Below are 12,396 nucleotides of genomic sequence, written 5' to 3' on the forward strand. Positions count from 1 at the left end.
TAAGATCAATGTTTTTTTAATATAAAATGGTAATTTCATTAGTGTTTTTATTAAAATGTTTTAGATAATGCATCATATTCCTTAGCCTAGGAAGGTTTTACTTAGAAAAATACTTAACAATTAAGTGTTTTACTAAAACACTTAACAATTAAGTAAGAGCTATAGTAAAATAAACCTCTTTTGGTATCTAAGTTTAGAGATTACCTATTTTGGTAAATAAATTTTAAAACAGAGCTAATTTGATCAAAAAAACTCGAGGTATATCACTATTAGGGTGCAAATACTACCCAAAATTTAATGCAAACTCCCATCGGTCCTGAGGGTTGAGGCATATGCCCTAAAAGTAGACGAGTAACACAATACAATTAGGGATGATATAGAATTCAAAAGTCATAAAATTATCATATCATGGAAATATTGAAAAGCAAAACTGAGAATCAATAGAATAGCCGTCTAATAGCTAGATTACTTATTAATTAGTTATTGAATTTTACATGTTATATATATAATCGAGCTATATTGAGCCGAACATGAGTGAGTTGGATAAGCATTGTTCTTGTTCGACTTGTTCGTATTCTGAGCTCAAAATTTTGATCTCGAACAATATTTTATGATGAACATGAGTTGTTCGCAAGCAATAAGCTAGATCAACAGCCCTAAATGCAATTAACATATCTGATTCAGCAATCCATTCGATTATTAGATATCCAAACAACTCCTTTTTTAGCCCTTCATTGGTTGAGGTTATATAAGCACTTCTAGTTCATAATATTTTTGGTGATATCGCTTCTATTATTTCTCATAAATAATCTGGATCAGAAATAAAATTTAACTATGATCAAAATGAAAATCTAGCAGTGCATGACAAGGAATTTTGTTTCTGATTGCCATTCTTTTAAGAATTTCACAAATCACACTATATATTTTATTTATTTTGTGATTCACACAACACCCTTTTCTTTTCCCCTGTAATTTTTATTTAACACAAACTTAAACGGTGCTAGAAAAAAAATATTTTACTATAATATATAAAACAATTTATAAATATCTAAATTACCGTTGTCTAAGATGACGGAGAAGGTAGGTGAAAAAGATGATGAATGGATATAAAAAATAAGAAAGAATTACGAGGATATTTCAGTAACTTGATTGACGTTAGTTAGTCGAAACAACGTATACGTATTAAATGAGAATTATATGAGAAAACAAGAATTGGATTACAAATTTTTTAAAAACATATATTAATCATAAAATATGTAAAATATAGAGTGTAATTTATAAAAAAAATTTGACCAAAGATGCTTGATGGGAAGACAACAGACAATTAGCTTATTCATACACCAATTCAATTGTGAATAATTTCATCTATCAAAAAAATAAATAAATGAAATAAACTACTGGCAGATAACGACGAGACATGGTGCAAAAAGTGACGAGTATATTCGAGTTTTTGGCCAACTAGCCGTTGTCTTCTGGACTTTATTTATCGAAATATACTACATCCCAAACTTAAACTAAAAACAATTTATTTCACTATAATTGTCAGTAAAATACTGTTGAATTCAGTATTTTATATTTAGATGAATCTTATCTTCTAATAAAATACTGATCTTATCAATATTTGTATTAAAAAAAATACTGAGAAATTTAATATTTTACTAGAATAACAAGATATTATATTTTATTATATAAGTATCTTATTAGTATAAACATTAAATCATTCAGTGTCTTATTAAGATGGTGAACTACTTAATTTCAAAGGTGATAACTTTCTTACCAATAGTTTAGTTTAGATATATAATATGCTGTTACAAAGATGAAAGATAAATAAATTAATAATTATGATCGAAATTTAATCGATATCGGCTCAAAATAGTAAAAAAAGATAATAGTTTCTCTAAATTTTAGTTTTAAAATTTATCCAATTATTTCCTAAATAGTAAGATGTTAAAAAGTACAAACAGTTTCTCAAAATAGCCTTTTAACATCCCCCATTTTGGTATTAAGTCTGGGAGAGTGCTAATTTGGTCAAAACCTCACTATATTCGACGAATCCTAGGGCAGAAACGAGCACCAGCACAAGTAAACCAGATGAGTCTAAACAGATGATGCCAGAGAATCATAAGGCTCAATTTAACTAGTGATACATTCATATAAAGGTAATAAAGAGTAATGTCCTGTCCTCTACTCAGGAAGTAAGAAAATCGTAATTACCCTGTTACATGAGCAAGATTTAACTCCAGTATGGGAAAAGAATCAATATCTCATAATAAAAAGTAAAAAAAACTTTCAGAAGATATCTTTAGATAGAGAAGTCAATCAGCACTTTATAATCATAAACCATAAAGATGTTGGCTCCATGTTGAATAATTGCTTCACAGAATTCAGAGATCAACCCAAAATTGACTGCTAACATTCCTATGCAATTGCCAGTCCTCCACCTGTTTGGTGTAACATAGCATCAATTTCATCCCCATCCTCCATTTCAAGCTGAAGAAGTCAGAAAAAGAAATATTAACAAAACCAAGTTGACCAAATGAAATACAATAAAAGGAAAAAGTTTACTTCATCTGGGGTCTGCTCCCCACGCAGCCTACGGCCATCAAACAGGAAAGCAATTGAATTAAAATCCACTGATTGTCGGTCACAGTAAGCACCCATGAGCTTCCGCAGCTGAGTGCTGCGTTTGATCCTGAAGAAGACCTCATTACCATCCTGGACCACAAAGAAGAGATCATGGTAGAAGAAACCTAGTCACCAATACTATAACTTACAGAACAAGCACGAGTATTCTTCTTGCACTTAATCATCATGTCAAAATCTGATCAAAGAAAGCATGTTAAATAGTTATTCTTCTTGCACTTATCCATCATGTCAGAATGTAATGACATAGAAAGCATATAAAATAGTCTACAGAGCAGAAAGTAGGAGCAGGTTCTCATGGAGAGTTAAAGTATAGAAGCTACAAGGTTATTGTTTAGCAAATTGGAAGTTAGCATGATGAAGGTAAGAATTTTGGGGAAGGGGGTTGTAGATATTCAAGAGATAAAGATTGTTCTTTTCGCTGTTGGGCATTGGAGATCAATGTTTCAGAAAAAAAAAAAAAAAAGGAAAAGAAAAAAGTTTGAGGCGGCTGTTTCGGCTTCACTTGGCCAAAGCTATCTTTAGCAACGCTTGCATTTAACCACCAACATCTCATAGTGTTAAGTGTATCTCATAAAGTAGGCATTTTTGGTTGTTTATGCCCCCCAAATTACAATTCTATTATCCTTCTTGCGCCCAAGAAAAGTCAATACCACTTCTGCAATGGTGACAAAGAAATATAGTATGGCTAACATGATTAATGCAGCTACCACTTCTGCAATTTACATATTGTCTCACTGTCTGCTATTACAATCAAATCACACAATCGCCTCCTAAGTTCACTTCAAGTAGCAAAATGAACATGCCAAAAGAAGAAACTACATCTGAAAGGTAACTCAAGGAAGAAAGATTAACTAGGAAATCACAATTCTAGGCAACAATTTCCCAAGTTCATTCTACCAGTTAAGAGTAGTCATGCCCACTCACTATCTATGAAGCACAAATTTTAATATTGTTGTCCTAACTGAAGTTGTATTTTCTCTACAAGACTCAATTTTTGCTTCCACTAACAAATCTAAGAAACCCTGCAACCATTATCATCACCCAAGCAACTACCTATATTAGCATATCCCCACCATGACAACTACTTTCATATGAACTTCTTGTGGGAAAGGCCACTCCTGCTACGCAACTAAAAGTACTACCTCGACAATTCTCTCCATGTACAAAAAGCTTAAATTTTGTCCCCAATTTCTACTTTCATTCTGTAATAAATAATTTATATGGTGTCACTTGGTGTGACTGACAGTAATGCTTACCTCTTGCATCCAAGAGGTCATGGGTTTCAGTCATGGAAACACCTCTTCAGAATTGAGGCAAGGTTGAAGACATCTTTCCTCCTTAAAGACAACTGTAGGTGGGAACTCTGTCCACTATGGCACACTTTATTTGTTGTATATAGAGATATGCACAATCATATTTATGCAGAGAAACACGTATAAATACTTAGGCAACATGTATATAAGGTAGAAGACCTACAATGGATCTTCATTATCATTGCCGATTGAGCCCTATCACAAGAAAATGGGGTTTGGTAAGGCACAATACAATGATGAGAGGACTCCTAAATTGATGTAACTTTATGAACGGCATAAGAAGGATTCACATAGGATAAAGAGAAACAAAAATCGTAAAAGAAATCAATGGTGACAGTTATAATGCATCGATGGTGACACTTATGGTCAAGAGAATGAATTTACTAATCAAGATATTATCCTGTTCAACAATCTATTGGCACATTACAAGCTAACCTCAGCACAAACCTATACCTCTTTGAGTCAATAAAGATATGATGATTAAATTGACGTATTTCAAACCACTGCATATCTGTACATTACTGGCATTGTCAAGCAGCTCAATGCCCTAGTAACAGTGGAGTGTGAAGAAGCTATTTTGTATCAATGTTCAAAAGGCATTGGACAATACATCTTCTTGAACCACACCTAGTGGAATGCTCGGCATGACTATCCATGGCAAGAGCTCTTGAGTTCATTTTTGAAGATGAAAAAGACATATCGTTCTCACTTTGGGATTTAAGGGTTTGTAATTGTTCAAGTGGGAATTCAGTATGATGAATAATGTAAAATATAAAGACACCTAACATATAAATGAACACGAAAATTAAAAAAGAGAATCCAAGAAATTTACAAACCTACGATTGTTCCAATAATAAAGAGACATGCCTCAGCAATCCAAAATATTTCTCCCAGTTAAACATTATTCCCTAATGCAATATCCTACCATTAATCTTCCTTTCTTTGCATACTCACTCCGGATTTATCGAACAAGTTATCACTTCATCTCACCCATGAAACATCGTCCTTTGCTAAACTAAAAAGACTATTCGTTTCAACTCAAAGTAACTACCTCACACCCAAAAATATCACAAAGCAGAGATAAGACAACCGATCAAGCACGGGACATTTTTACCTTTTCACTGCCAAATTCACACTACCCTCTACATTGTATACCATACTAAGCGATCAATACACGGAAATTGAAGTGCAGAAGGAACAAAACCCCAAAATTTTACCCATCAGAAGTAAAATCCAAATAACAGGCAGAAACCGATCGATCCATCGATCTATCGAGAGAGAGAGAGAGAGAGAGAAGCCACTACCTGTCCCTTGACCTTGAGATTGATGTGGGCCGACTGATCGGCCGGCTTCTTGTCCTCCTCTTGCGTCATCCCCGACATTCTCGTCCTCGTTTTATTCTCGCTTCCCTTTCTAGGGTTTCCCTCGGAGACCAGAGAGCAGACCCCTCGACGACCAACACACCTGAAACAACAATTGTCGAGAGGAAGAAAACGAATGGAGTATAACGTCTATACCCCTCAAAATATTTATATATATATATATATATATGTAAATAATTAAAATAATTAAAAAAATAGAATTTAATTAAATTTTCATCAAATTAATTATAAAAGGATATCATTAACCTTATATTGATATATATATATATATATATATAAATTATTAAAAAATAATTGTCAAAAAATAAAGTGCAGAGGTAATATATTTTAAAAATAAATAATTATAGTAATGTTTTCTTTTTAAATTTTTGCATTCTTATTATACTCTTGAGTATTTTAATCGTGAGATCTCATCAGGCTGATTGATAAATAATTATTTTATAGGAGAAAGACAACTAAAAAAGCATTAGACCCAACAGCATGAGTTGTAACTTTAAACCACCCAGATAGAGAAACATGACTAAAAAGATAGTACTACTAACTATCCCAGCCCAACCTAGTCTAGCCTACACTGGCTTGTCTCGAGCCAACCCATACTAAAAGACCCTTATCCCCTTCCTCTCTTCTCAATCGCATCCAAGAGCGACAAGAAGGAAATGTCAAAAACCACAAGCCATTGCCTAACCGAGAGATGCAAAAATAAAGGGAAGGTCGTCAAGGAAGGCAATCATGACCCAATGGCATCTAGCTAGCTTGGTTGGCAACCGATGGAGGTGAGAAGAAAGCCAAGCAAGCCATGGTGGCTTCGACGTTGGGAAAGGAAAGATGACTTAACAAAGTGCTAAATAAGACCGGGGGTGGCAAAAGAAAAATAATGCTAACAGGCTACCATGCTCTGTGAAGGATAATGGTGGGAAAGCTCAAAGCTTAAACCAACGCTCAACCACTAGCATAGAAAATCCCACCTGAGCAGTATCAACAGCCAAGAAGGGATCTAGACCTGACTCCAACTCTCTAACTATCTAACTGATCTCGAAGGTTACCAATTGACCACCATTAGCTAGCCAATTTATAAGTACAACCCAACAGCGATGAATGAGCCACAACACAACTATCTTAAAACAATCCAAATAGATGGAATGAGAGAAAAATAGTTTATTGAGAAACTTAGAGGTGAAGTTGCACTCATATCTCACCGTCAACGATGATACTCACTAAAGAGGAAGAAAGGAGGGGAGTTTGAGTTAGAACACATATATCGAGAGAGCGAGAGAGAAGAGGGAGTAAAAAAGAGAATATAGGAAATAGGGAAGGGGGCATGCTCCACACGGTGCCACATAGGCAAAGTCACTATGTCGATGGTGCGTTACTTTAACGCCTTCACCTGATGGCCATGTGCTTGTTGATATGTCCACATAGCACACATGTTGTACGTGATAGGGTGAATAAAATAACATACAAAGATAAACTTGTACTTAAGATAATTCATCTCAAATATAAAATATGCTACAATCCAAATTAAAATGTAATCTCCATCATGAGTTTGATACAAAGCCAGTTATCGATAACTAAAATATGGATACAATTAGGGTCAAAAATGAGTCAAAATTATCAATTCGACCCACTATTCGACTCAATTTAGATTGTTCTACCCAACCTAGATGCAAATTTGGATATGATTTTTGAAAAAAAAAACTTAGGTACATATTGAGATACGAGTAAAAAACTCGGGTACGAATATGATATGAGTCGGATATAATTTTTCAGATATGAATACGGATGCGGATATCGGATATCCATTTAACCATATATTTTTTGGTGGTTTATAGTTTATACTTTGCTTATTTAAATAGCGAATAAGCATATTGTTACTAATAATATGTTATATATTATTTCTAGAGATTGATTATACAAAAATTTATATATATTTGATATGAAAAATATTTATGTTTTTTTAAAACTCTTAATTTTTTGTGTTAATTTTTTAAAAGAAATGTCATAATTCATTTCAAATTCGATCCACATCCTATTAAGATATGATCTTCTATTAAAAAGTTATCTAATCCTTATCCAAAAATTATTCGTATCCAGTTAGTTAGGATATAATTTAAAAATTTTGTATCCATATAATATTTGTATTCAGACCCAAAATATGGATCTAGATATGGTTTGAACACTATCAAACACTCATTTACTCACACAATCTAATAAACTAGTGATATATTAACCACCCATAAATATAAATTTTCATAAACAATATTATGCATTCCCGAGTCATCTTAATGTCAACCTAGTGATATCTCAACCACTAGTAGTAGACCCAAGTCAATCAATTATTTAATATGAGCTAATAATATTTCAACCACCAATAGATCTAAATATTTATAAACAAAACAATACAACATAGGTCTAAATCCACAGAATGATAGAGTTAATATTGCGCATATGGTATTATGTATGATGCATAAACACATGATTTGGTTTTCACGCCCAATGAGGATATTTATCAATATCTAGAGGCCCTGGCTGACCGGCATGGGGTGACCATGACTATAGCACTACCCCCATTTGTAGAGGCCTAGGATTGACTCTTACATATGGATTCATTTGGTGCAAATGTCGATACTATTTGACTTTTGAGCAAATCTTGCATCGCATGTATTGCGCTACCAATAGATCACTTGATTTTGAAATCTAGCTAATACATATTAAATGCTTTTAATAAAAATATTTTATATATTAAAGAACAAATTTAGGTACACTAAGTAAATCATTGTATGAAAAAACATTTTACTAAATTGCTCTCCCGAAAAGCATTTTATGAAGTTACTCTTTAGAATAATAATTTATTTAAATTGCTTTCTCGGAGAAAATAATTCATTAATCACTTTTCTGATAATTTTCCAACATATTGGTGTAAGTAAAAATTACTGTTTGAGATAGTAATTTGTTGAGTCTGACAAAAATTATAGTAGTGTTAGAAATATTTTGAAAAGTATAATAATGTGTGGAATATTTTGGGCGATTTATATTAAATGTAAAGAGATATCTTCAATTGTAAGTTTCAGTAAGGCTTATTTAAATATAAGTTGATCAAATCATCATCAACAACACATTAAATGCTAGTTTGATCTTTTTTTTGGTTCTATACTCATAAGCAAAGAGAGAGATAGGAGGAGAGAAAAGATTTTATTCTTCTTCTATAACAAAATTAAATATAAAGAATAAAATGTGTTTGAGATCCTTTATAAACACGGCATCACTATACTTGCTCATAGAAGCCTTGATCGTTATGATTACTGTGATAATTATTATTTTGATAAATTGAGTTTGAAGTTATTATAAAATTAGATGTTAGTATATATGAGATTTCTTACTAGACCCCCTAATCAATCTTTAGCATCTATAGTTAGTAACTATAGAATTTATAGTTATTAATTATAAAATTGATAATTATAAACTATAGAATCTATAGTTATTAGTTATGGGATCCATGGGTTTTTACTATAAATCTGGTTATATATATAGAATTTATTACTGGTCACTACGTATAGAATTGAGTTCAAAATTTTTCTCATATTATCTATAACATAACATATTTAGAGTAATCATATCCATAATCCGTAGTTTCTATAATTATTAATTATAAAATTCATAGTTATTAACTATAAAATTTATAATTATTAAACATGAAATCCATAGATTATTTGCTATTATACAAAAATATTTTAGAAATGGACTAATTGTTATGTATGAATAAATACAACTTAATTGTTCGAAATACAACTTCATTATTTTATAAAATTAATTTTAACTACATTAAATCAATATAAGTCTGATTCATCTAGTACAATTCTTTCATGAAAGAGATGTTAAGTAAGGTGTTAATTGTCTTGGCACAATAAATATTATTGGGAGCAACTATGGCTTTATTTGGACTCTATCTCTTTCTTGACCTCTTTGATACTTCTTTTTTTCTTTCAATTCTATCAATAATAATTTTTCTGCACGAAGCCTAGCCATATCATCTTGTACAAATGTGATTGGTGCGTCACTTTGCAACCGATTCTTATACACTATAAAGAAAATCTCACAATCCGCTCTTATTAGTCATATAGTTTTGGGATAGAAGAAATTTTTTGGATTCATTGAAGATTCTTTAGAATGGCAATAAACAATTGGTACCATAATCCACATCCAATCATTTTCTCATTATGCTTACAAAATATTGTGAGTAATCATAGATTATAAATTTTTATTTTTAGATTCTATTAATATATATATGAATTAAAGAAATAATATGTAATGATCATAGAAACAATATCTATGAATTCGCAATTAAAGGTATGTTAAATTACATACAATAACATACCTTTCTATATTTTGCAATATTAATTTGTCGTAGTGTAACATAATTGAACCCTAAACAAATGTATGGCACGAGCCTATACGACATATGTAAGGCATTTGGCTACTTGGTTAGTTGTCGACAATTAGATAAACATGCATCAACATTATAATTTATCTATAATATTTAAACTAAGAATAATTCATATATAGGTATCACAACATATTGATAACTCTAATAGGGCCCAACATAGGCAACAACATATCATCAAGAGCATCTCACTATTATATATACACATCAGTAATATATACATAATACATCAAATATAAATCACATATTTTATGATAACAATTAGGATAAAGACATCATTCTAAAAGCTAAGTGATACATCATATAATATAACTCAACTAGCGTATAATACTAACCACATTTTACTCCTCAAATACTGACAATGTCTCTAATGGAGTATCATGCTCTACTTGTTTACTTAGATTTTTGGAAAAGAAAAATAAAGAGGTCATGACTTAAAGGCTCAGTGAATAGATTTTATCTCGAATCAGTGATGTCTAACATAGAGTAAATCATATACTGGAGAATATAAATCACAAAAAAAAGTAATCATGCTAAGAATGAGTATATAAGCACGTCTCAACAATATTAGATGTATAATATATATATCATGTTATGAGAATAAAAAAGAGAACACTTGAAAATATATAAATAAATTTCCATATCATACTATTATTATAACACTATCAAATATAACATATATGATGCATGATGACCTTGACCATGCTAGGATGTCAAATACAACCATATTTAAAGCATGATAACTACTTGATAATTATATATATCAAATAATAATATAATCATATGTAGGGGTGAAAACAGATCAGATAGTGCCCAACCCATATCCGGATCCATATTTTTAGTCCGAATACGGATATTAGACGGATAGAAAATCAGATTCTAAATGGATGTTGATCAAATTTTAAACGAATTATGATATTTTATCTAAACATAATTAACGCAAAAATATTAAGAGTTTCACAAAAAATAAATTTTTTTATATGTCAAATACATATAAATTAGAGGAATTAATATCTACAAATAATATATAGCACACTATTAGTAACAATATTAATATTCACTATTTAAATAAGCAAACTAAAAACTGTATCATTTAAAAAAAATATGGGGGTAAATGGATATCCGATATGCATATCCGAATTAGAAAATTATATTCGACCTGTATCCGAATCTGTATTCAAGATTTTTTCAAAAATTCTATTTGTATCCGAATCGGATAGAAATTTTTTATCCGAATCTGATTTGAATCAAGTCAGATAGCGGGTTGGGTCAGAATTAATTAGACCCGTTTTTAGCTCTAATTATATGCAATTCTCAATATCACAACTATCACCGTCATCTCGGTATAATATTATCATATTAGACCACTATGCATAGTCAACATTCGATACCAAATCTCATCATTTGGCATGTAGGCTCAAAACATACTCTATCATATGCTATGGATATCTCAATTATATCATACCTTGCCATATGCTGAGGATATATCAATATCCATCTAAATCAAATATTCCACTAGTTAATATAGATCACATAAGGATAACTTGCCACACGCACGCCCTAGCAAACGGTAGGTGTTTGATTATCTATGCACACCAAACTCAACTGACCTTAGACATGGCCACAAGATATCGCATATCAACGGCCACAATCACCACATCAGACACCTCTAACCCTAGCGCTTACTGAATACCCTCATGCATTTTTTTTATCTTTCTTATCAATGAGATTTATGCATTTCCTTCTATATGATAGATCATGTGTATATATCCAATATATAAGAAGTTAATGCATATCAGAAATTTAAGTGGAAGACAGAAATCAAAAGAGACATAATGTAATACAATTTTCAATCATATATCTATTACATGCATACTCATGCTAGTCTATCATCTATATACTTATGCTAGAGATTATCTCAACATAAAGTCATAATATTATAGTTATCTCTAATTATATATAAAAATCATCAACATATTTATATCAAAGATTAGTCTAATCAAATGAATGATAAAATATATTCAACTATAATCATCTCTATAAGATCATATAATCATGCTGGAGGCCAAGACATATATATACATAATTATATAATATATTATAATTTGAAAAAAAAAATCTAGTATAAGACTACTAACAATAACTATAATTACTAGACAATCACCTTTCACATCTACTATATCAACGATCAGTTATCGTTAGCAAGGACCATGGGGTCTTAAATAGGGTGGCTGGGATATGAAATTATTAATGACATATAATATTAGTCTTTTCACTAATTATAATTAATTCAACTAAAAGATCATTTCTCATTATAATTACATATTATTAATTCATCCTAAATGTTCTATTTGGTTTATAATAGATATTGCTATTGCCATTAATTCTTATACTTGTTTTGTTATTTATTAACCACAATTATATTATATAATAATACCATTATTTAAGACATTACCATCAGCCTACTATTCTCTTTGATAATTAAGAAAAATGAAAATAATTTAATGCAAGAGAGCATATATACATAACTCTAATAATTATTATACTTGGCTATGATTAATATAGTAATTATATTGCATGTATTTTGCTAAGCATGGTGTAACTAAATTTATTCACT

General features: G+C 30.9%; 1 protein-coding gene across 1 annotated transcript; it reads right to left on the bottom strand.

Moving 5' to 3' along the window:
• Positions 1-2,122: 2,122 nt before the first annotated feature.
• On the bottom strand, positions 2,123-5,459 carry LOC140761806 (small ubiquitin-related modifier 2-like). Its single transcript, XM_073099324.1, has 3 exons — positions 5,264-5,459; positions 2,566-2,715; positions 2,123-2,490 (listed from the first exon to the last, which is right to left on the bottom strand). The coding sequence occupies exons 1-3, from the start codon at positions 5,339-5,341 to the stop codon at positions 2,419-2,421; spliced, it is 300 nt and encodes a 99-aa protein (XP_072955425.1). The 5' UTR covers positions 5,342-5,459; the 3' UTR covers positions 2,123-2,418.
• Between the last annotated feature and the right edge of the window lie 6,937 nt (positions 5,460-12,396).

This window comes from Typha angustifolia, chromosome 1, assembly GCF_048772165.1.
Source record: "Typha angustifolia cultivar Huaian chromosome 1, ASM4877216v1, whole genome shotgun sequence".
In the NCBI taxonomy this organism is placed as follows: domain Eukaryota; kingdom Viridiplantae; phylum Streptophyta; class Magnoliopsida; order Poales; family Typhaceae; genus Typha; species Typha angustifolia.

What these genes read in the sequence shown, in the direction of transcription:
- LOC140761806 (XM_073099324.1), bottom strand. Translation starts at nt 5,341, where the DNA reads ATGTCGGGGATGACGCAAGAGGAGGACAAGAAGCCGGCCGATCAGTCG. An exon ending in ATCTCAAGGTCAAGGGACAG is followed by an intron (nt 2,716 to 5,263) that starts GTAGTGGCTTCT and finishes TTTGTGGTCCAG; the next exon opens with GATGGTAATGAGGTCTTCTT. An exon ending in GGGAGCAGACCCCAGATGAA is followed by an intron (nt 2,491 to 2,565) that starts GTAAACTTTTTC and finishes TGACTTCTTCAG; the next exon opens with CTTGAAATGGAGGATGGGGA.